Below are 24,337 nucleotides of genomic sequence, written 5' to 3'. Positions count from 1 at the left end.
AACCCGATGCAGAACATTGCCCACCAGTTCACACCTTCCCTGAAGCAGCCAGCCTCTCTCACCTTCCCAAGTGAATCCTTTGGCAGACACTTTAAGGAATTATGTTCTAATCACTTGGTTAAATTACTCCATGCAAAGCAGATTTCACAAAGGAGGAGAAAGCCATCGTGTAAGGTTATTGCTAGGTATTTCAAATGTTCATCAACATACATACGGCTCTGATGGGACTTCTCCAAACAACTTCAGAAACTTCTAGGTCTTTCCCACATCCTTAAGTGTTTTATGACATATAGCATTCCAACCTGTGTGCTGACAAGGAGAACAATTCTTGCCCCTTCAGCTCTTTACTGCAATCTCCTGCAGCTAGGGTATGAGCAACTCTGAGCTTACTCAAAGAACCTAGTTGCTGAGCTTAGAAGCTTCACAACATGTGCTTTTTGCTTTACCATTTGAGCAGGAAACCCTGTGATTTTTACTGCAATGGCTCAAGGTGATGAAAAACCTGTCAACACTGAGCCAGACTAGAAATTTTGATAGGAAGTGCTAAGCACTTCCTCAGAGTGCTGTGCAGCCACTGCTTTGAGGAGTATGAAGCACCCAGTTTCCTCTTTATTAGAAACCTCATTTCTCTGCTTTATCTTAAGAGCAGCTCAGGTAGGAAGTGATAGACTAGTTCTTGAAAACTGCAGACTGCTGGCTAGTCCTCAGAGATCTAGGGGTGGTAGAGGGAGAACTACAAAAGTAGCTCCAGTTACATAATACAAATTTAGAAGGACCAGCCCAAACTGTTTTGTGTCCAGCTACATTAACTTGTATCAGTAGCTGAGTGCAGTTTCACTGCTTTAACTTTGCCTTTGTGAACACTTGAGAAATTTAGCTGTTGAAGAAAATGCAGTTCACATGGTGCTGGTATGCAGGGAGTAGTAACCTTGCTACAGCAGCCAGACGAGAAATTACCAAACCCACTGGCCAGGCTTAGAGCAACGGGAGATTCTCCTGCTGGCAATAGGGAGACACAGTACTCATGGCTGTTCTGGCCAAACTCAAGAGCCAAATTCAATTTGCCTGTCTGCCCTAAAAAATTCCTAACAGCAATGTGTCAAATATCCCAGTTCTCCATCTTCCCTTGTGTAAGACCTTAAAATGCTGAAATCAAGACCCTGGTCAAACAAGCAAGGAGTGGAGTGCAGCAAATTCATCCTTCTGAGGTACATCTCAGTGCCTTCAGATATCGCTTGATGCTCGGCCTCCTCTTCCTCTCAGCTTCCCCTGGCTGCAGCCTTTCCATGGCACTCAGGGGTGCTGAGGTGAACACTACTGGTCCAACAACTTCCTGCAGGAGGCAGCATTCCTGCCAACTGGAAGTGCTTATCAGGAAAGGGATGCTGTACACCACTTCAGATTGCTACAGCTTCTTACTGTAAATGGTACCAGCCCTAGATCCTGTGGATTTTGTTGGGTTCTATTCCACATCTGTCTGGGAACTACTCTCACAATTGTGGACAGGAACAAATCATGAGAAGCAGACATTCTTACTGAGGTCTCACAGCCCCATTGTTTTATAATTTACTGTTAGTTATGTGCAGTTTTCCATATGATTAAGTGAAACATTTTTCTAAGCAGCATGAAGAAGATAAATATTTACCCTCCCCTTAAAATGGAGAAGAGCAATCAATTTGTAGAGCCAGCCTTTTTAATAAGCTGCAGTCTGAACTCCCTGTCAAGGTATGCCTGTTAAGGAGTGGGGTTTCACACAGCTTTCTCAACTCAGCTGATCAAATCAGAGCAGGAAAATACAGGGGAATATTGAATGACAAACTCCTGGGAGTGAGAGAGGAGAAACAAGAGAATGTTTATGGACCATAGCAATCAATCACTGTGCAATCATAGCTGACTTTCTATTAATGCATCCTATCAGCTGCTCTCTTTCCTTAACTTTATCTACTGGAAGAAATGACGAAGAGAATGGAAGACTTGGAAAACAGGCTAAAATACTGAGCACAGTTTTAAGTGTATGCTACACTGTATATTTATACATACAAACTTGTCAAGAGCTATTTTCTTAATCTGTTTCTAAGTAAAATAACATCTTTGTGTCTGAAGTTGAAAAGAATATTTTGGATCCTTGCATTTATATCCGTTGTCTTGCATTGATTGCAGATAGGAAATGTTGAAAATTTTATATGAACAATTTAGTAACTAGCAAATGTTCTAATTAAGCAGAACAACTGAAATAAGCTATGCAAAATAATAAAATGCTGTTATTTTTTGAAATGAAACCTCCCTGTTTTAAAGTATTTTTAGGGTATGAAATTATTTGGCTTTTCTGTATTTCCCTCCTCCACTCTTAGTATTTTAAGCACATAGATGTGTTTATATAGTTCTATGTATACAGACATACATAGAACAAATGGGACAGCATTCACAGCCATTAGGCCTGACTTGGATTCTTCAAACAAGAGTAACTTCTGGACTCAGTAAGAAGTAAAACTATAAATTTACACATTTGTGTTTAAATTGTGATAGAATTAAATGCTTGAAGTAAAGTCTGCTGGATTACCAGGGCATCTCAACCGGACGTCTCAAGAACGTCTGGTTTTTCTTATCATGTCCAGACTATTCAACTTCTCCCTGCTGTCCTGTGGTCAGTATTCACTTTCCTGAATGCAAGTAGTATATTAATTCTGAAAGTATTACTTGGTCAATTCAGCTAGCTGCACACCTGGTAAACATTAAAACACAAACAAAACCAGCATTCTTCTATTCTGGCCACCTGAAGTGTCTTTAAGTCTTACTCCCTTCCCTTGACAGCAGCTCATCCAGATTTGTGATTTAATAGGTAAATATACCAGCACTTCCTCCTTTGCTCTGACACACCTAGGAGCTTGGCTCTTGACTATCTCCAAATGGAAACACAAAGCTTCATCTGTTTTATAACAGAAGTAGTTCCAGTAGAATTTAAGTGATTAAGTGATGTCAGACAAACTGATGAGAGTGCATACACAACAGCAAGCTTTGAAAGGTACACTGTGTTCTTGCATACTTTCAAATTCTGCAAGGTTACATGTACACTTTGATTTTCACATGTCAGAAAATCACTGGCACCTCAATTAACAATCCCTAGAATAAGGAGTATCTTGCAGTCATGGTCTCACACAAAACAGGCACAAATCTCCAAGATACTGATGTTCTCAGCAATTGTGACTTGAGAACACCAGCTCATCTGTCTCCAATATCTTCAGAGAACTAAAAAGAAGGCTACTGATTTAAAAACAGCTTGTGAAGTTAACTTGTATCTTACTGAAAGTGTATGTTACACATCTAGAAGCTATGTCCTGTTTGCCCTTTTACAGATACACACTCTCGGAAGGAAAAGACAAAAGGACTCTAATGCACATTAGTACTTGATGCACCTGGTAAAACAGTGAATTATTTTAATGTAAGTAAACCTTTAGGATTCCCCACCAACATCCCAAATTTGCTCCTGTCCCTCATGTTATGCCTTGTGTTTGCATTAGTACTCCAAAAGCAAACACTAAGGAAGCCACAGACCCTTGGGATTTGGCACCACACTATGATCAAGCCTTCCTTCACTCACCTCTCAAGATCCGCAATGCCTACAGAAAGAAAGGCAGATTTTGCCACGTGAAGGTTATTTCTAACAGAACACGAAGCACAGCAGTGGTAATGAATCTTCATTTATACAGTTTGTTCCCTAAAACCAACAAAGGTATAATACAAATTTTTCTTCTAAGAGATCTGTAGCCAATTTTATTGTAGAAATAACACCTTTACAGCATTTACTTCTCACTGGTTTGTTCTGGCATGCTTCTAATGATGTCAGAGTCACCTGTAAAACAAAAATGCACTGTTACAAGAGGACACACAGAAAGATGTTTTTAAGAATAAAAATAAGAAAAAGAACACACCATCCATAAAATCACCACAGTGATTCTAGAAAAAGAAAACAATCTAAAAGCGACAGATAGTCTGCTTAGGAAAAAAGCAAGTAATTTTGCTAAAATTGATAAAAATACTAGTAAATGTGTTTTTCTAATCCAAATACAGTATCTTGCAGTAATTATGCACCTGTCACCAGCATTTACAAAGCCAGGACTAAAACAACAATCTAGCCCTGGAGGACACAATGCATGGTTTCACTATAGCGAATGTCTAGCCTCCCCTGATCACAGAAACATCAGGACAGCGAGAATATTCGCATTGTCAGCTACACAGCGTTAGGATTTTACTTGCAGCTCCCACCCCACCCAAAACCTGCAAGTGACATTTTGAAAATTAAATTTACAGCTACTATTTGAATACAAGCAGGCTAAATAGTTTTCTGAAGAACTATGAAATTCAAAGCATTGTGACCTGGGAAACAGTTGGGTAAAGTTATTACAGAAATCCTTAAACCTATGTGTGTATTCTGGTCAATAAACAGAACAAGGGATTGATTCTTAAAACATTCTGGAAAGAGGATGGAAGTCACCTACTTAGCATTCTATATAAGGAATTTGAGCAACCCTCTGGGACAAAGACTATTACCAAACCATAGTAATTATATACAAACTTACAGTGTGTAACCTAATTTTTATTCCCTTGATGAATCTCCACCTGCCTATTGGTTATTTTTCTATATATTATTCTGGGAGGCAGGACAAGTCACAGTCCTTTGTCTCAGATAAGGAACAGTCAAACAGGGGTGTTGTAAAGAGTATGTTGTGCAAGCTCATGTCCTAGCTGATGGGTTCAGAAACAGGTCCCATACAGTTGCTTCCCAGACACTGAAACCTCCCTACAGACTGACAAATAAACAAAATGCACACAGGGCTCAGCAGTAAAAGAGCTAAGTGCAAGAAAAACAGAAGCCCTTCCAGGTTCTAAGAACCTAGGACTCACAAAAGAACAGGACCCTGGTCAGAGGAAGTTTGAAATGTTAAACCTGATGGAAAAAGGCAGTGAAGTGTGTCATCACTCCTGCTCATTCCTTGCTCAGTGCTGCTACTCACAGGAAAAAGGAGGATCCACAGACACCTCCCCATTTGGTCCCTGCACTGCAGGAGGGAATTACCTGGGTCAATGATGGCCAGTGTGCACACTCTGTAGTATTTTCCACATGCCGTGCCCAACTCGATGTTGTTCCCACTGTAATGATGGACACCAGTCTTGGCAAGCATAGCGTAGTACTCAATCTCTGATTTTCTGAAATCCAAACACTGGGTGTTAGTAGTACCCACAAACAATTGTGACCAACTACAATACAGAGAGCAGCTTAAACTCTTACCACCCTTAAAACACTTTTCCTTCCCACCCAGAGAAATACAGCTGTTTCTTGTGAGGCAAACTCACTCCAGGGTTGTGGCTCAGAAACCTTTACTTAGATGTCTGATGAAGGTTTGTCACAACAAACATTTCAGGCTGCTCCTACACTACATGGTAGAAGGATTCAGCACTTGCAGACCTCTGAAAGGCCACAGGAGCTGTGCCAAACTGCATAAACTGAGAGTTAATGTTGATGGCCAGTGGTGGCCAGATGCTGAATGGAGAGATGCAGTTGTTGCAGCTGAGAAAAGAACCATGTATTTTAACTTAAAACAGCAAGTCCATCTATACTGCCCTCTCTTGTGACTTTCACTAGGAGAGTCCAGCAGTCAGTACAGTTTCCCAAGTACTCTGGGATCCCCATTAATACTGGGGATTGCTGCCCACTGCAACAGTCCTGCTATTCCTCAAGTATCTAATTTCTGGGTTTCGCATTTACATTTTCTTGAGCCTGTCAATATCCCTTGACAACAAAAAGGGCACAGATATTCAGTGAGGAAAATGTCATGATAGTAGTACAGATTATATTCTCAGAAAAGCAATTTCACTGTCTAGGACCTCAAATTTATAACTACCTTTGACAGATTTTGTGTGCTTCAAATATTTAAATCAGCTATCAGTTTTCCAAGCTGTAAAATTATTTTCCAATACACTACTTTGGAAAAACATGGGAATTTAGCCTCATTACACTCTCAGTGAATGTTATCAAGTGTGAAAAGATTCCAGTACTTTCTCTAGTGCAAACTCCTTGAATTAAAACGCTAGAAAAACACCAGAAAGCCTCTCAACACTTCTAGACTTGAAATCATTGCACAGTGAACTACCTGTTGCTTTTATTTCAGAGCACTCTAGAACATGGCAGCAAAGCTCTCTGTATAAAGTCTCTGGAGCAATTAGCACAAAGCATACACTGCATTTGTACAAAGAATCCATCTCAGAGCTGTTTCCTCACACATCTTACCTCAAAGCAGGACAGTTGTTGGCGAGGATGACCAACTTGGCTTTGCCCTGGCGAATCATTTTCAGGGTCTGTTTGTACCCAAGCACATATTTGCCACTTTTCATAACCAGCTGAAGCCTGGAGTTGATGGACTCCAGGGACTTTTTCTAAAGATGTCAAAAAGCGTTGTGTTACTTCACACTTTTCGAAACAATGGAGAACATAATAGAGAAATTTCACATATATGCATTTTTATAATCTCTCTATGAATAATCTCCCTCTGAAACATGGAATAAGAAAGGCCAGTTACTTGAGTATAAGAAAGCTTATGGCTAGGTGCATTGCTGATACTGTGTTTTCACAAGTTCAGAAAGTTCTTTCTTACCCTCACATCTCTCAATAGGCAAACATATTTCAAAGAGATGTTGCTGCTATCTACATAAATCAGCGACATCTGCGTGACAACCTCATGTCAAGTTCAGCTAGTCAAGGCCAAGTAAATACCACTTCTGCCTTGAAAATCTAAGCCGGGTTTAGAGTCTGTCTCTCCCCAAGGAGCACACTGACAACGTTACATGGGGCAGCAGAAAAAAATAATTCTAGGCAATATCGAACTGATATAACACCAGAGGAGCGTGATGCTCATGACAACAGGTTAGGCGCATTTGACGGACAAAACCACCTTTGACCAAAAAACCCAGATCTGTCAGAGCCACTCTAAGAGAAAGGCCAGAACACGGCAAGAAAGGCACACCCTGAACTCCACCCGCTCTAGGATCTCGGCATCACCTCCTCCTTCCTGCAGCCATCTCGGGAGCTCCGAAAGCACCCCGGGACACCGAGCCAGCGGGAGGCGGCCGAGGGGCGCGGCCAGTGTCAGGAGGGCCCGGTCCGAGCTCTGAGGGCCGCGCCGGCCTGTGCCCAGGGGCCTCCCGGCACCCCCGGCCGCCAGCCCAGGCCATGCCGGGGCGGGCCCGCCGCACCACGGCGCTGCCCGGCCGCCCCGCCACCACGTGCGCCCGGCGCGGCCCCGCTCTCACTCACCGTCTTCTTCGCGGCCACCATGTTTCTGCCTAGCGCGGGGTCGGGCGGTACCTGGAACACAGGGGGATGGAGGGGAGCGGTCAGAACCCGGCAGCAGCGCCAGCAGCGGCCCCCGCGCCCCCGGCCCGGCCCCGCTCACCGCAGACGCGCCGCCAAGATGGCCGGGCCGCCAGAAAGGAGCGAGCTCCCAGCAAGCACCGCGCGAAGCCCGCGGCAGCTCTCGCGAGAGCCGGGCACAGCCCGCCCCGCCGCGTGGCTGTCAATGCGCCCGAACCACGGCGGGATCCGGGGGGCGGGGCCCTGCCTGATGTGGGCGTGGCCTTACTGCCTGGGGGCGGGTCATAGGTTAATGTGGGTGGGGCCTGCCCGAACGAGGGACGAGGCCTGGCGCGGTGTGGGCGGGGCTTGAGTGAGGCGCGGGCTCGGCCGAGGAACGGGCTCGGCTGAGGGGCGGGCTCAGATGAGGGGCGGGCTCGGCTGAGGAACGGGCTCGGCTGAGGGGCGGGGTCGGCTGAGGGACGGGCTCGGCTGAGGAACGGGCTCAGATGAGGGGCGGGCTCGGCTGAGGGGCGGGGTCGGCTGAGGGACGGGCTCGGCCGAGGGGCGGGCTCAGATGAGGGGCGGGCTCGGCTGAGGGACGGGCTCGGCTGAGGGGCGGGCTCAGATGAGGGGCGGGCTCAGATGAGGGGCGGGCTCGGCTGAGGGACGGGCTCGGCTGAGGGGCGGGCTCAGATGAGGGGCGGGCTCAGATGAGGGGCGGGCTCGGCTGAGGAACGGGCTCGGCCGAGGGGCGGGCTCGGCTGAGGGACGGGCTCAGATGAGGGGCGGGCTCAGATGAGGGGCGGGCTCAGATGAGGGGCGGGCTCGGCCGCGGGGCGGGCTCAGATGAGGGGCGGGCTCGGCCGCGGGGCGGGCTCGGCGGGTGTCTCCGCCCCGCCACCGCCTCCCGGCGTTTCGTATCCCCGCCGCCATGGAAGGCTTCAGGAGCTGATGCGGGAAGAGCCGTAGCGGCTTGAGCTTCCCGTCATGGAATCACAGAATGGCCTGGATTGCTAGGATCTTGAAGCTCATACAGTTCCAGCCCCGCTGCATGCCATCTTCTGCTAGATCAGGTTGCTGAGAGCCCCATCCCACCTGGCCTTGAAAACCTCACAGGGATTGGGGGGCATCCATAGCACCTGTGCCAGTGTCTTCACCACCCTCACAGTAAAGAGCTTCTTGCCAATATCTAATGTAAACCTACTCTCTTTCTGTTTGAAATAATTTCCCTTTCGCCTGTCACTACCACTACATGCTCTTGTAAAAAAAGTCCCTCTCCATCTTTCCTGTAGGTTCCCTTCAGGTACTGGAAGGCCACAATCAGGTCATCCCAAAGCCACCTCTTTTCCAGACTGAGCAATCCCAGTTCTCTCAGCCTTTCCTCATAGGAGAGGTGCTCCACCCCTCCAGTCATCTTGGTGGCTTCTTCTGGACTCGGTCCAACAGGTCGATGTGTGCTGGGGACTCCAGAGCTGACGCACTACTTCAGACAGGGGCTATCACCAGAAGTGTCCCTGGGCACTGTCACTTCTGACACAGGGCTGATGGGGAGAATTATGGGATAGAGAAAACAAATCCCTTGGGCACTGCAAGGCACTGTCAGAGGGGACACCCCTGTGTCCCTGCTGTCTGCACTGTGCACAGCAGCAGCTGCAGCAGCACCTGCCTTCTGCCCTGCGTAACAGCCCCTGGCAGGCCCCCAGATCTGCACAAATGGCCCGTCCCGATGGGACACAGCCCCAGCCGAGCCCGAGCAGACACACAGGTTTCTTGCATGAAACCAGCCACTGAGCTTGGGAATAGTCTTGGGCCACACACTGCCTGTGTTAGCACATTCAGCTTTGGGTGCCCTCAGTGCAGCTCCCAGGTTTGCCGGGGCTATGGCTCTGCACTCCCACCAGCGATGCAGTGTCCTTAGCCTGTCCCCAGGCAGCTCAGTCCATGGCTGTGCCAAAGTGACAGTGCAGGGGAACTTCCTCCTGTCCCCCCTGTGCCCCTTCTGCACTCTGGAAACCGCCAGCTTGACAACTGTCTCACTGAGCACACACCCACTGCCCTGCTTGGGAGCAGGGCCGTGACATGACGCTCCCATTTTCAGGCCGAGGGCATTTGTTCTCGGTCCCAAAGTGCTGTCCATCCTAGAACAACCCCAGGTTGGTGCAGGGAGAAGCAGAGAGCAGCAGCAGCTCAGCTGGCACCTGCAGGGGTGAGCAGTGGGGTGCTCTTAGTGTGAGCTGCAGATATCCCCCAGGATGCTCAGGGATCCAGCCACAGGACAACAGGTTTGCTGCTGGTGTGACTTCATGCTCTTAAGACACTGCACCAGAAAGGCATCCCAGCTTGTACATTTATTTTGAAATTACAAAACTAGTGTAAGGAGTTTTGCTAGATTTGCTCAGGTTAGCACAAGCATGGGAAAGTATTGTGATTGTTTGCCTTAGGAAGTGTGTGCCTTTATCAATATGAAATATGGAACAGCAAACTAAAAAGCCAAAACAAAACGTTGCATTCAGTTATTCTGATATGCTTCTATTAGTAGATATTATTTCAAATAAGAAAAATATTTTATAGCAATGTAATGCTGTGCCCTTCTCCTGGTATGGCTGCTCCATGGTAACTTTTTCTGATGTATAATCATAGACCTAACCAAAATATTTCCAACAGGATAACCTTCTCAGTGACAGGCAGCCTTTGGCCAAAATGCAAACCATTATCCCAATCATTTTTTTCTGGGTAACAACGTTGGGTTTTGACAGATCAGTTTAAGCATCTAAATTAACATCTAAACTAACACTGAGAAAAAGGTATGTTGGAAAAAACGTTACCAAACTTAAGTGGAGCTGAAATATCACAAGTGAAACTCTGACAGTGGTCTGTCTCTAAAGGTAGAGTTGTCCAGGAATAATGTCTCTGTTAAGCACATAAATGATACATGTGGTATATAAATAACAATATAAAAATGTTACATTTTGATGTGTCTCTATAGTCCAACTTCTTTTACTGAAAAAAAAAATTCTATCCCTTTACAGAGTATGATTAAATCGATTTTGAAGTATACTTCAAACTTTTCTTTGGCAACAGAAAAGTAAACTCCATTCTCTGTCTTTTTCTTTTCCTGTTTGTCGTTTTCCCCTTGTTCCAGCCCTCAGGTGCATTGCTATTATTCCCCATCAAACTGTGACTTTGCTTTTAACTCTTTATTACTTATACTTCGTTGGCTGTGCTCTGGTGAAACATTCATCTTTCGTTCTTGTTGAAATTCCCGACAGGGGAGTGTAAAGCTCAGTGGCCCTCGTGAAGTCCTCGGTGTTATTCCTTTTGACTATTCCAGGTTTTATGTCACCTGGCAAGATGACATAACGCATGGCTCCGGGAGAGGGAGCTGTTCCCAAGGGTACCCTGCAGCCTCCACTCACCTTAGGAGAGAACAACTTTCCTTAGCCGTTTATTAAACTGGTTCTTTCCAGTAATGTGCTTTTTAAAATCTTTGCATTTCCGAAAAAAACCTTTCTGACAGACACTTTTGGCATTGGACTCCAAATTCTGTCCCGAAATATAGATGGAATAAGGATTGCATTTGGGGTGGTTGGAATACATGTGGAAATGGGCACTATTGTCTCTTACCCCCCAAATCTCCCTTCTGTGAAGGTGTCTCCTGGGGGTCTGTGGTCCATAAAATGTCCTTTATAAAGACAAAGGGCCAATCCAAATCAGATGAAATTTACATGAGAAGAAAGAAAAGGCTTTTAAAAACCTATATTATACAGCCACTGTTTTGTTAAAAACAGCAACTGGGAGTGGATGGGCCTTGACAGCAGCAGTTTGAGGATTAAGGAATGGGGGAAAGCACATCACCCAGGCACCCTCAGCACCCTCAGGGATCTTGAGCTCCTCTCCACAACGAGGCGGTGATACAGCAGAAACAGAAGAAAGGCAGGGAAGCAGCAGACAGTGTCTCAAGATGGGGCGACCCAGGGAGCAGCTGGCCAGCTCAGGAAAAACAGTGTTACTTTTCCCAGCACTCACAGCAGGCACTGTGGTCTCATCCAGCCCCCCTGCCCGCCCCACCGTGCTCAGCCAGGGTGGTTAACGCTGCCTCGGGCTGTCAGGTTTCACTCTGGCTCTGGGGCTCTGCGGGCTGGTACTCAGTTTGGCAGTGAGGATGAGCATGCAGGGAATGCAGAGCACCTGGGGAAAGCAGGAGCACTCCTCACCCTGGCCTAAATCTTTGCTTTCCTGGTGAGAGGGCAGGAACAGGGTTTCCAACAGAGAGGGAGAACTTAGTCAGAGAGCAGTGGTCTTGGAGTTCTTTCACCACTCTTCCCCACTAAAACACTGACAAGGTTGTGTAAGAAAGCACCAGTGAGAGGTATGAAGAGGCAGGAGAGTTAGAGCCTTGCGAGAAGAGTCACTGGTAGAACACTGACCCATCCCAAAAATTAGAAAGCAGCTTAATCACTTTGGGTGAATGAAACCCACTCAGTGTATCTGAAAAAGAGAAGTCAGGGTGATGCCTTGTTGGGATTAATTAAAAACAGAGGCTAGACAAAATTAAGGGAATAAAAAGTGGTTATATTTATTGAAGGGCCTTCAGGTACACTTCAGGCAGACAAAGCCCACCCACAGGCTACACTAAAAAAAATGGACAACGTGTCATGGGTTTTCATACTTTTATAAGTTTGGTCCATTTGCATATTGAGGATTAATCTTCCAATTAGAGCTTCATGTAATGAAGTCATTTACCCCAGTTTTGCTCCCCCACAACTCACTTTTATTTTACATTTCTTGGGGCCTGCATCAGAAAGGTGTCCTTGATTCCCAGGCCTAGAGAGCAATTGTTTTTTCTGACCAAAATGGGAAGACAGTAGCTAACACTCTATATTATAGAGCTTAGAGTTATACACTAAAGAATTGCAGGACTGCAAATATATGAAAAATATAAAAGCTAAAATCCTAAAGCATCAAGGGAATCTTGTGCAGCAGCACTGACACCAGTGCCAGTGTATCAGCAAACAAGCAGTGGTGGCAGGGTTACACATACCTGAGAACAGACAAGCAAGTTATGGAGCTGGCCAGGATCACCCCTGGGGTCTCCTGCAGCAGTTTGGCTGCAAGGAATCAGCACTGCACTTAGTGCATATGTGGGCTCATCCAAGCAGCATACCTTTCTGCAGAGAAAGAAATCCCAAAGCAACTTCTTCTCTGTGTTATAGAACCCCAAGCATTGCCCCCATGATTGCAGTGGAAATATTACCATCAGCTTTTCTCATTACTCATTGGAAAATCCAATGAACAGTAAAATGAGGTACTAAGAAAACAGAAATGTGTGCTAATTGTGTGTGCTGTTGTAGACAGTATATAGTTAACTGAGAGAAAAGGTTGGAAAGGAGAAAAAGAGAAGAATAAGAAAAAGTCATTCTGGAGTCTGAAAAATGAGCAGTATGTGGGCACCCTATGGTACAGTCTGGGGTGGATCATTCTGTTAAATTCTCTGAACTTTTGAGGTCTTTATAAAGCTGAAGTGGCAGCACTGCTGATCCTGAGAGAAAGTGAGGATCACTCTGGCGGCCGGGGGTGTAGAGGAACATCTGAAGGTGTTCCCTGCTCAGCCCCTTCCCCTGAATGTCGGTAGGCAATGTGTAGAACTCAGGACTTGCTCCTCGGCAGAGCTGCCAGGTGCCTGAGATGGTAACAGGTACTGACCCATTACCAGGAAAGCTCCAGTAAATGTGTGCTGTGACTGGGGGGCATTTCAAATTGTAACATCTGCTAAAGCTGCTGCAAGAGGGACAGCATGTCTATAGCCATCCTTCAGGTGCCACAGGGCACATGCTAACCCTGAATGATGAGATTCAATTTGAAAAAGACTGATCTCTGACAAGCTAGGCCTATATCGTTTTACCAATATGAACAGAACATTGACATGGCCAGTAGGACCCCAGCTAGCTCTGATTCCCAGCTGTGCCAGGGGCCATTCCCAAATCTGCCAGCAGATTCAGGTAACAGTGCAGAGCAAGGCTGTTCTTCTACTGCAAACAGGTGTTGTGGTGTCTAGGCTTTGGAGCAAGGACTAGAAAAGGCTCTTTTTTGTACGATTTCTCAGAGACCTTTGTTCCCCAAGAGGGGGGGGACAAAAAAGAACAAGGAACAAAGCCCGCACCTGCTTTTAAACCCAAGGGGTGGGGGGTGTGGGACAAGCAGGTGATTGGCCCCAGGACAGATGGACAGGGGTTTTTCCATAACATAGGGCAGGGTCAGGGGAAAGATGGACAGCTGAGCAAAGCTTCTAGGGACAGGGCAGGAGGAGGAGAGGCAGACAAAGAGACAAAGGGGCAGACATGCCTGGACAGCACCTGACCCATGGAACAGGGGAAAACAGAGAAGAACCACTGAGATGCAGAACTCAAATCAGCTCAACAAAAACCCACCACCACAGAACATACCTTTTTTTAGGATGAAATTATGCAAAAATACAGTTGATTTATAATCTGGTCAAGTCTCTGCACAATTACACAACAATGTTGTGTGAGCACCTGCAGCCAATATTCTCTAGTTTTGCACATCAGGGCTATTAAAAGTGACAGATTGTGTTCCCTGATAATCATTGCATTTACAGCAAAAGCAAACATGTTCATCTGATTTTCACAGGGCCATGCAGTGATCTATCCCCTGTATTGTCAGGCAGACACATGCAGCTCTTTGTTTCAGATCACTGGGAAGAAGGAAGGGAGGGAGGAAGGGAGGGAAGGGAGGGAAGGGAGGGAAGGGAGGGAAGGGAGGGAAGGAAGGAGGGAAGGAGGGAAGGAGGGAAGGAGGGAAGGAGGGAAGGAGGGAAGGAAGGAGGGAAGGAAGGAGGGAAGGAAGGGAGGGAGGGAGGAAGGAAGGAAGGAAGGAAGGAAGGAAGGAAGGAAGGAAGGAAGGAAGGAAGGAAGGAAGGAAGGAAGGAAGGAAGGAAGGAAGGAAGGAAGGAAGGAAGGAAGGAAGGAAGGAAGGAAGGAAGGAAGGAAGGAAGGAAGGAAGGAAGGAAGGAAGGAAGGAAGGAAGGAAGGAAGGAAGGAAGGAAGGAAGGAAGGAAGGAAGGAAGGAAGGAAGGAAGGAAGGAAGGAAGGAAGGAAGGAAGGAAGGAAGGAAGGAAGGAAGGAAGGAAGGAAGGAAGGAAGGAAGGAAGGAAGGAAGGAAGGAAGGAAGGAAGGAAGGAAGGAAGGAAGGAAGGAAGGAAGGAAGGAAGGAAGGAAGGAAGGAAGGAAGGAAGGAAGGAAGGAAGGAAGGAAGGAAGGAAGGAAGGAAGGAAGGAAGGAAGGAAGGAAGGAAGGAAGGAAGGAAGGAAGGAAGGAAGGAAGGAAGGAAGGAAGGAAGGAAGGAAGGAAGGAAGGAAGGAAGGAGAGTCAAGTGTAGAAGGTTATCTCATTGGAGAACAGGGAAAACCTTGAGGTTAAATACTGTCTATTGTGAATACTTGGATATTTGCAGACCTGGATGTATCTTCAGCCAGTGAAAGCATGCTAAGTAGTATATGTGTATGCACATACCTAAATATATACATGTATAAATACATGCATTTGTTTACCTATATGTGTAGCCAGCTTAAATCCAGCGCCAGTACAATGAGAAACTGCATTTTCTAAGGGCCAAATTGTGCAGAAATCCACAGGTGCAGATTTCTAAAGATAGTTATTAGTTTGATGAGAAAATCTTTTGCCTCCTTTCCAGGAAATTAAAATGCATGTACTAGGAGCTGAGTTTCAAGGTCATTGCTATCCCAGGCAAAACAAAAATAGCTGTTTCAGGAGGTAGCTCTCGGCAGTTCATAAAGCAGCATCACAGAACAGCCTTCAATGGACCTACAAATATTTGGATCAGAGGAACATTTGGCCTGAATTACTTGACACAGTAAACAATTCAGAATATTTTATTACTTGTTTAGGTACTGATCATTCTGTACAGAATAGCCAAAGAGCTGGGAAGTCACAAAAAAGAAAACTCTTGATTAACATAATGTTGTGAAAAGTCACTCTGATTTGGAAAGTCCCAGGATTTGGGGCTATCAGAAAATAGATATAAATTCAATAGCTGCAGCAGGAATATTTAAAATACTCAAAAATCTTAACAGCTAGTCAGCTCTGGAATGAATGCAACAAATTTCCTTACATTGTACTGGCCTGGAGAACTTAAAAATTATCAGGGCCTTAGAGAAATCATTGCAAAGTTTGCTTTTGGAAGTGTATTGCTGATTGTGTATAAGAGGTCATAGATATTTGTTGCTTTACCTCTGGATATAAAGCAATCCCTGAATATTCATAGTTTACATTTAATTTTAATTTCCCAAATTGTATTCCTGAATAAAATAACTAGTTTATAATATTCAATATTATACTGAATGAATAAAGTTCAATATAATTGTTTAGTTTATTTGCTCTTAAAGGTTTAGGGTTTCTTTTAGCTACTTTTTAGCTTCATTTAGGGCACTACCAGGGTGTTTGGATTAGAGAGGGCATAGAGTCTGTGGAGAGGTGCCCTGCCAAAGGAAAGGGATGGAAATCCAACCAAGGATTTTCATCTGCCAGCATCATGCTGCAGCCACTGTATCACTTGCATGAGTTTCTTTGGGACTCTGTACAAGCTCTATACAATCCTGTGCTCCCGGGAGGTAGGAGAGTGGCAGAGAGGCAGCTTGTGGTTATCCCGGGGAAATGTGTTTGTGCTGAATGCTCTGCAGAGGGCACAGGTTTTCCAAGCCAGCCCTGGTCCGTGGCAATCCAGCTGGAACGCTGAGGTGCAGCCCTGTCCCAGCATGGCCCTGCCTGTGCCCAGCCCCTGCACTGGCTCTGTTATGTCCAGACTTCCTGCTGAAAAGATGCAACTTCTCCTTCACGCAGGAGGAGGGAAGACCATGACATTGTTATTTAGTGATCGTGAGAGTCACCTGCCAAATGGCCCTTGTGTTCTCATTTCTATTTCTGTATCCTGTCCAAGGCCTGTTTAAAGAAAGGGAAGCACAGAGCAGCCCCTGGTGAGCCTCACTGCCAATACAGCTGACTTGTGCTCCCTCTCTCTGCCCTTGTAAACCCTGAATTCCTTCCCTGAATTCCTTCCTCTGCTGTTTCAGTAAGCTGGATGGCAGGTGCACTCTGCAGAACTCATCCTTTGGTTAGGCCAGGGAGGGAAGCAAGCACAAAGCTCTGCAGGCAAGAGAATGAACTGAATGTAGCCATCACTTTTTTATTTTCCTCAGTGCCCAGTGTTTGATGAATCTGACCTGGTAGCCCATCCTCCTTACTTTGTTCTCTGAAAGATCACAGAAGAAAGGTGGGATATCAGGTTTGTTTCCTGGCATGTCAGGCTTCCTCAGCTGTCAGTACTCCACAGTCACAGTCACTTCTATTTCCTACCTGTAGCAGCAGAGCAGTGGGATGCCTGGCTGTCTTCATCTGTGCTGTTCAGGGAATCCCCATATGCTGTGTAGGGAACTGACCTCAGTCCCACCACAGCAGTCAGGATTTCACACCAGCAGCATGAGTGTTAAATATTTCTGAAATTAATTTTTAAGTTGCTAAGCCCTTTGTTGCACTTCTACTTTTGTTGTCACAAAACAACATGTTTTGTTAATCCTAAAGTTACCAGCATTTCAGTGTCTACTGTCTCATTGAAATCTTATATATAGCCACAGAGACATCTATAGAGCCTATAGTGGATTTTTTTGTTATTTTTTAAAAGCGTCTTGAAAATGAACTCGAACTGAGGAAGCAGAAACTATTGCAGGAATTATCAGAGTTGTTGCTACTGCTCTACCTTGGCTGTGGAACATCACAAACCTTGGATAAATGTCCAAATCCAATATGATTTGTCTGAATAAATTTCTGTGTGGATAAAAATTTTTATCCATTTAGAAGAATGCGTGATTAGTGTAAATTTGTCTTGGGTGCAATAAATACATGATGTGCTTATGCAAGCAAATGTGTGATGTGCGGCAAAGATTCTTCATTCTTACTGTCTGGGAAGTTTTAGGCAACCTCAACTTTCCTGGACATCTGTTGATTTGCCTATATGCAAATATAAAAACATGACCTTTGTTTTACGTTTCAGGCTGATGGTAAGGATGTTCAGATGGCCACTGAACCCAGAGGACTGTGCAAACCAGAGATTCCTTTTTGCCTCCGAGTTGCTGAGCCCCCAGGTCTGTCCCTCCGTGTCCCACGGATGCCTCCCGCAGCTGTTCCTCCGTGCAGGAGGGCCGGCAGCGGGGCTGCGGCTCCCGTGTGTGTCCGAGCTCACTCGGGATGCCCGTGCCACAGACAGGCAGGGCAGATCGCCCAGCCCTGCTGCTCCTCTCCCCGGGCCCGGCCTGGGGCTCCCTTCGGAAACCGCACACCCTCAGCCACATTCACGGACCGCCAGACATCGCCGTGGCCTCCAAGTCCGTGTAATGCCCCAGCCCAGAGCTGGACCCCCTTACCCGGCCCGTCTTCTCTACTCGGTGCTATCGTGGCTCAGAGCTCGCTGGCGAGGTTTACTTGCACACCGCCAGGGTTAACCTCCGGGACACACGGACCTGCAGTCCCTTCCCGCCTGCTGCCACTCACACCCCGTGGCACCCTCACACAGCGCAGAAATCCGCCCCGGGGCAGGGACGGCCGCGGCGGCGGTCCGGGCCGAGCGGCGGGGGAGGATTTAAGGCTCCATCGCCGGGGCCGCCCCGCCGTGCCCCGGCTCCGCGGGTCGGTGCTGCCCCGCGGCCGCGCCAGCCGCGCTCCGAGCCGAGCCGAGCCGAGCCGAGCCGAGCCGACCCGACCCGACCCAAGACGAGCGTCGGGAGCGGCTGCCGAGCCCGCCGGCCCCGCCATGGGCTGCTCCAGCAGCGCTCGCAGCCGCCCGCAGGAGCCGCCGCCGCTGCCGGGTGAGCGGGGCGGGGGCGCCGGGCGGGGGAGGCCGCAGAGCTCTTTGGGGGTGCGGGGCCGCGCCGCTCTCAGGGCGGTCCCGTCCCTTCCCGTCCCTTCCCGTCCCGTCCCGGGGAAGCGCCGCGGGTGCGTGTCCCGCAGAAAGCCCGCGGGGGCAGAAGCCCGTCGGGCTTGCCTCGGCTTTTAATTTTGCCCGCGCAGTGGAGGGAACTGCGCCCCGTAAGTGATGGCTTCGAAACTAGTGATTCTTGTGAATGGATGCCCAAGCCCTTCCGCTCAGCTCCGCAGGCTTTTTGTTTGTTTGTTTGTTTAATCTCCAGACAGGTCCTGCTGTTGGTCCTTTTGTGTAGTACCTTGCCAGTGTAGTGCCCTTTCTTCCCCTCTTTAAAAGAATAGTGAACTAGCTATATTTGACCCTACTATCGTTCCTTTTTCTTACAAAATTCACCCCGACGGAGTGTGCAGCATCGGCGATGTTCCTGTGACTTTTACTGGCTCAAGTCACAGCAGACTAATTTTGTGAGCAAGGTATAATTGTAGGATGTTCCATAAGAATATCCTTGCTATTTAGTGGAAGTAAACCAAACCTTTGTTTCCATATTCATCATATTTAGCTCTTTGCTTCAAGGAAGGTTTGGAAACACTCCTGTAAGAACCTGAATGCTGCAGTTACAGGAATTGTCCTCTCCAGAAAGATGCATCTTGAAGGCAGATGCAAAAAAGATGTTGGTATTTCATTTTACAGCATTTCTTTCCTATATTCTGGAGTTATCACCTGTTGTTACTCTGCCTGCAGCATCCATGGTTTTTATATGGGTTTGTGTTCTCTGTGTTGCATTGTGGTGCTGTGGCTTGTGACTGCAGAGAGGAGAGCAGGCTGTGTGGGCTGAGCGTTGTCTGTGCCACTACAGAGCCAGCACACGTCTGCAAACCAAGGAGCCCTGCTGAAAGTATCAGGAGAAACCTCTTTATAAACCTCTTTATCCTGTACCTGCTGTCTTGTTCACTGGTGAATGTACCAATGCCTCTGCCTTTCCATCCTCCACTGAAAGATACCTGCACAGGAACACTGCAGGGCTCAAGGAAACAGCAGAAGTAATTTATTCTGAGTATTTTAATTATTCTGTATGAAAGCATGTTCATGGCAGGAAAGGTCATGTAATGTACTAAATACATACACTAATGTCATGGTAAGGATGAAGTGCAGTTTGTAATTACAGCTGGAAGATCTGCATTAATGTCGCATAACCAGGTATGTTAACAATTTTCTAAGTTAATAAGAAAAGATAATTTGAAAAAAAAAGCTTCTCTGAATAAGTTGAGGAAATGTATTTAATTTTCTGCCATTGATGTGTAACTCACAAAACTTTGAGGCTTTTCCAAAACGAAAGAAGGCAAAGAGAAAATTCTGTAGCCATGGCCCACTTACATTCAATGTGTTTTTCTTTATTTCTTCAGCTACAGTCTACAGCAGGGAAAAAATAAATTTAAAAATAAAACAAAACTAGAAGGAATCCTAGGAATGCTGACTGCCACATGATGTTCATTTTTCTTGGGGATAAAAGTATTGAACAGATTACTGAGAGGATTTATTTTTTCCATATTAGGGAATTCTTTGCATTTCAGATGAGAGCAGAGGAATGCTTCCAGGGTTTCCAGCAGTGCAGATCTTGTGTTGCATGGCAATATTTTATAATCTAATTTATATAAAACATTTTTTATGTAGACACGGCTAGCTGGAAGTTACAGGGCTGATGTTTATATGACCTGAAGGAGATTCTTAATAATACATTTGAATTGTTTCTTTTATTTCTAACATGAATTAAAACTCTATATAACATGCTAATTTTCATGGCTCATTTGATTCTGTCTGTAGGATTCAAATGCTCTCTGTCCATCTGGCACTGAGCAAGGTGAAGGCATGAAAAGTGTCTAAAGGGACAAAATATGAAAAGATCAAATGTCTGGTCTCTGAGCATACATTGCTTTTTTAATCACTGCTTAGAATAGCTTAAGTTTTATTCACTATTATTCTGACTGGGTATCTGTTTCACCTTGAGCTTCATTTTAGGAAAAGGAGTGCTTGGAAGACAAGGTGTGACAGAGATCTAGAGAAAGGAATCAGGGAAATATATTTGCTGTTTCTCGTAATGCAAGAACTGTCACTTGATGAAATGACCAGCAGCAGGCTTAAAACCAGCCAAGATGCATCTTAGAGGGGATGTAAGTGGGCTGCAGCCCTCATTACCATGGGATATAGTGGAGACTCAGTGTAAACAGATTGAAAAGGGGCTTGGACAGGTTGACAGAGGATTTCTACTGACAGATTGAAACTCAGCCCCGTGGGCTGGGGCTCTCTGCCCTTTCCCCTGCCCCTCAGCAGCTGTCAGAGACAGGTCCTATCCCTGAGGGGGGTCTGTTGTCTGAGACCTGTGGCTAAATTTACCTCCTGTTGTTTGAGTTGCATTATAAATTGCCACACCACTGTGGATTTGGAGGGCTTGGTTGGAACTTGGATATTTTGACAGTTCCTGGGACAAATGAGATTTTATCTGTCTCATAGTCAAAATCGCCTTCTGTCTGTCTCACAGTCCAGATTCTCAGTTCTTCTTGCTTAGCCATCCTTCCCTGGGTCTGTAGGCACATGCTGACTAGGTGACACTTGCTGGGGAGGTGTTTTGTTTGAATTTCTCTAAAGAGCTGTGAACTTACTTTTAGGGCAGCAGTATTCAAGTGGCTCTTTTAAGAGCAGGGTGTACTACTTTTTCCTCCTGTTCATCTATGTCTGTATACACATATATAGATGTGTTCCTCTGTGAACAGTATCATATGGTTCTGCTTACTGGCTTTGACACTGCAATCATAATTTTCTCAGAAAATACAGTTTTTCCAGTTTTGTAATTATTATATAAACAGATTTCATACTTGAATTACCAGGGGTTTCATCCTGACATTCTTTAGGAAAAGGCTAAGTACAAGATCCTGTCAAACTGAATTTCATCAGAATGTTAGTAAGTCAGTCTGATAAGTAGATATAGCTCATTTTGAGACTTCAGGTTTTATCCTTAAATACCTGTCAAAGCAATTTTGTCAGTTCTTTATTCATCATTTTTTCTGCCAAAGCTCATTGCTTTACTGGCCAATAAGTAGATGAAGGATGAAAGAAGCAGAAGTTTTAATTTCTTTAGGCTTCCTGTTGTTGAATTTTTTTATTAGATAAATCATAGTATGAATGGTAGTTTAGTATTGAAAAAGACAGGTAAAGTGGCTTTTGTTTTAAAAAGTGGACACTGCTCATCCTCTGGGTTCTCAGGTTTTTTGTTCAGTCCACCTGAATGTACCACCAGAACTTCTCACCTGCAGCCCAGGACAGCAGCTCCCTCACGTTCCCCACACTGATCCTGTGCTTGGTTTGGGGCAGGAAAAGGGGCTTCCTTGTAGTGTCCCATCACCAGCAAACCACCTGCACACTGCAGATTCATAAAAGAAATATAATAGAACATTGACTTGCAAACAAATCTGCTCTCTTAATATAAAATGTATTACATACCTCAAATGAAAATTTATTTCTAATGTAAGAGCAGCGTTATCCACTACTGGGTATGTGTGGATATGTGCAGCAGACCTGTGAGGGAGACCAGGAGGGAGCTCTTTTGGCAGGTAGTACATGTGGGGTTTGCTGTGGGTTTAGTTGTCATCCAGCTTATGTGCACATTCACCTGTTGTCTGTAATTCTCTTTTTCCTCTCCTTGCCCTGCTGTAACTAAAAGCATCATCGGGTGCAAACACCCTGACTTCAGATGACCCTGACACCGTAGCTGACCAAACACAGCTGGACCCAGCAGAGTGTGTGAGCCTTGCCTCTGACACCAACCCAGGCAAGCAGCTGCCAGGAGAGGAGGCTTCAGCCACGATCCTGGACGCGGAGGGGAAGACAGAGTCGGTCAGCAAAAGGGAGGAGCCAGAGGGCACCGAGCCCCTGCCGGCAGGAGACGAGGAGAGCTCTGAGCTGCCCTCTGTGTGGCGAGAGGAGAGCAGGGGGCCTTCGCCGCCAGCACCAGAAGATGCTGGAGCACCATCGCCAGGACCAGCAGGGGACAGTGGGCTGGTAGAGGGCAGTGACAACTCTGCAGTGGGAGTCGTCGAGGAAGTACATACTACTGAAGAGGACCACCTCATAGAGGGTAATAGCTGTGCTTTCATAAATTCAGGAAACCAAAATTTATCTCCTGGGACTTCTGCGTGGGTCCCTGTGGCTTTACTAAGAGCCTCAAATGAGCTTCTGGAATCAGAATTTGGTCCAGGGAGTCTGTCCAACGTGAGGCATAGAAGAATGTGTCTGGGGAAGCCTTGGATTTACAGGTCCAAGCTGTAATAAATTTAATCAGCATTTCCACCTCTGCTATTTCATTTTCATGTCCTTTTTGTTCTTAGCAGGTAAAATGTCCCACCATAGCCCTCATTTACAGCATTGTGTCTCTGGGTAGCTCAAACACATTCCTTGATATTTGCACAGCCCAAAGGCTCGATTATTTAGTCACATGTACTAAATATAAAACAACTGTTCTTGCACACATAAAGCTGGAGAGTACATGCTTGAATGTAGAAGAAAAAGCATCTCTTTGATGCACACTTGGCATGTGCAGTCTGCCCTAGAAGCTTGGCTAAAGACAAGCAGAACAGAAGTAGTTGCACCAATGCTTGGAGATGACTGCGTGGGGAGGGAGGCTGTGTGAGGAAGCAGTGCTGTCTGAGGTGACAGGTTATTTCCATGTACTGTGGAGGGACCTGTGGCAGGAGGTGTGCTCCTTCCTGGAAATTGCAGGCTGTGCTTGTCTTTGGGTTAGTGCCCAGAGGACATGGACTGCACGTGCAGAAGATAAACACTTCACAGGAGGATCAAATTTCTCCTAAATGGTACAAAGTAGCTCTGTAGTGAATCAGATCCATCCTGGGGTAGCTCTTCAGGGAGCAGGTGAAGCTCATGAGGAGGATTTCTATGCAGGGAGACATCTTCATTCTGCTTTTGCCTTGAAGAATTGCGAGGTGCAGAAGGACTGAAACGTGTGAAGTCCAGAGCCAGTTACACACACTGCCACCAATCCTGTGGCTTTGTGCTGCATGTCTCTGAACTGCCAATATGAACCTTATTCTTTGCATCCCAGTAGCTGAGCATGGTTGTTGGATTGCTTTGTCCTCTCCTGTGTCTCTTCATGAAAGAGTTTTGTCCTCTACATAAAATGGGCATCTATGCTTTGGAATAAAGCCTTGTTTTATGTAAGCAGTAAATGACAGGTTGCTCACCTGTTAAACACTCATCCTGCCCAGCTGCAAGCTCCAATTATATTATTCACCAGTTCTAAGCCTCAAGGCAGTGCTGGAGGCAAAGCAGCATGCCATGGACCTTGCCCTGTCACCTCTCATCAGTGGTAACATGTTTACAGTTGTCTGTCTAGCTGAAGATGAGTTGTGGGGCTTTTAGCACCAAGTGATGCATGCAGGGCAAGTGAACAAAGCTTTTGGGGAAAGGAGTTTTTCTCCTATTACTTCCAAGGTAGAAGTAATACCATAACTTGTGTGCATTCTTTTTCCAGAGGCATCTATTTTCTATTTTTATGCTATGGTACATATGATCCTTAGCATTTGTTTTACTTTCCTTCATGCTTCTGTAGCTATGGGAGGAAATTAGTTAGGCAGCAGCTTCCCTGGGAAAGCAGGGTTTCAGCCAGACTTGCATGTTACTATGTTTTCTATTTCTGTTTTGTTCCAATTGCGAATAAAATTGCACATCTATGAAATAAAATCCAGGAGAAATTATTTGGACAGAAATAATACTCATGATTTCTTTTGGATACAACATCAAGGGAATTTTGTGAAAGCATTAGGAGAACTTCATGGGCATGAGGCAACCATATAGCTGGATGATGAAAAGTGTTTGGGATCATCCTGTTTGATCTCTATGGGCTCATTCAGAGAGTACCTCGGTAAGGGGCATTGGAGAGCTGACAAAGCAAAATCAGGTTTAGAGAAAGGAGCTGGGGCACTTGGTGCTTTTTCTTAGTGGATCCTAATTTGATCTCCATGGTTACCATTC

The 24,337-nt window shown here is 46.0% G+C and overlaps 3 protein-coding genes and 1 non-coding gene across 9 annotated transcripts in view; 2 read left to right on the top strand and 2 right to left on the bottom strand.

Moving 5' to 3' along the window:
* MATN2 (matrilin 2) overlaps nucleotides 1-2,279 on the top strand; it is a 70,632-nt gene extending 68,353 nt beyond the window's left edge. For all 6 annotated transcript variants that reach the window (XM_063390513.1, XM_063390499.1, XM_063390505.1 and 3 more), the window contains one exon: nucleotides 1,946-2,279. In XM_063390513.1, the coding sequence (XP_063246583.1) occupies nucleotides 1,946-1,998 (53 nt within the window). In that variant the 3' untranslated portion in view covers nucleotides 1,999-2,279. The remainder of the gene's footprint in view (nucleotides 1-1,945) is intronic.
* A 1,403-nt stretch (nucleotides 2,280-3,682) lies between these two features.
* RPL30 (ribosomal protein L30) lies at nucleotides 3,683-7,556 on the bottom strand. The gene is made up of 5 exons (XM_063390526.1): nucleotides 7,449-7,556; nucleotides 7,310-7,360; nucleotides 6,287-6,432; nucleotides 5,075-5,205; nucleotides 3,683-3,850 (listed from the first exon to the last, which is right to left on the bottom strand). The coding sequence occupies exons 2-5, from the start codon at nucleotides 7,328-7,330 to the stop codon at nucleotides 3,801-3,803; spliced, it is 348 nt and encodes a 115-aa protein (XP_063246596.1). The 5' UTR covers nucleotides 7,331-7,360; nucleotides 7,449-7,556; the 3' UTR covers nucleotides 3,683-3,800.
* Nucleotides 4,088-4,222, bottom strand: LOC134563394 (small nucleolar RNA SNORA72). Its single transcript, XR_010083355.1, has one exon. It is a non-coding gene; the product is annotated as a small nucleolar RNA SNORA72 (small nucleolar RNA).
* On the top strand, nucleotides 7,376-22,748 carry LOC134563383 (uncharacterized). Its single transcript, XM_063421267.1, has 3 exons — nucleotides 7,376-7,618; nucleotides 17,432-18,242; nucleotides 22,014-22,748. The coding sequence occupies exons 1-3, from the start codon at nucleotides 7,376-7,378 to the stop codon at nucleotides 22,616-22,618; spliced, it is 1,659 nt and encodes a 552-aa protein (XP_063277337.1). The 3' UTR covers nucleotides 22,619-22,748.
* Nucleotides 22,749-24,337: the final 1,589 nt, after the last annotated feature.

Source organism: Prinia subflava, chromosome 1, assembly GCF_021018805.1.
Source record: "Prinia subflava isolate CZ2003 ecotype Zambia chromosome 1, Cam_Psub_1.2, whole genome shotgun sequence".
NCBI classification, from domain to species: Eukaryota; Metazoa; Chordata; class Aves; order Passeriformes; family Cisticolidae; genus Prinia; species Prinia subflava.
Note: the sequence above shows the minus strand (reverse complement) of the source record. Positions and strands in the feature narration are given on the sequence as shown.

What these genes read in the sequence shown, in the direction of transcription:
- RPL30 (XM_063390526.1), bottom strand. Translation starts at nt 7,330, where the DNA reads ATGGTGGCCGCGAAGAAGACG. An exon ending in TGGTGGCCGCGAAGAAGACG is followed by an intron (nt 6,433 to 7,309) that starts GTGAGTGAGAGC and finishes TGACATCTTTAG; the next exon opens with AAAAAGTCCCTGGAGTCCAT. An exon ending in ACTGGCCATCATTGACCCAG is followed by an intron (nt 3,851 to 5,074) that starts GTAATTCCCTCC and finishes TTTGTTTTACAG; the next exon opens with GTGACTCTGACATCATTAGA.
- LOC134563383 (XM_063421267.1), top strand. Translation starts at nt 7,376, where the DNA reads ATGGAGGGGAGCGGTCAGAACCCGGCAGCAGCGCCAGCAGCGGCCCCC. An exon ending in GGGGCGGGGCCCTGCCTGAT is followed by an intron (nt 7,619 to 17,431) that starts GTGGGCGTGGCC and finishes TTTACGTTTCAG; the next exon opens with GCTGATGGTAAGGATGTTCA. An exon ending in GGAGCCGCCGCCGCTGCCGG is followed by an intron (nt 18,243 to 22,013) that starts GTGAGCGGGGCG and finishes TGTAACTAAAAG; the next exon opens with CATCATCGGGTGCAAACACC.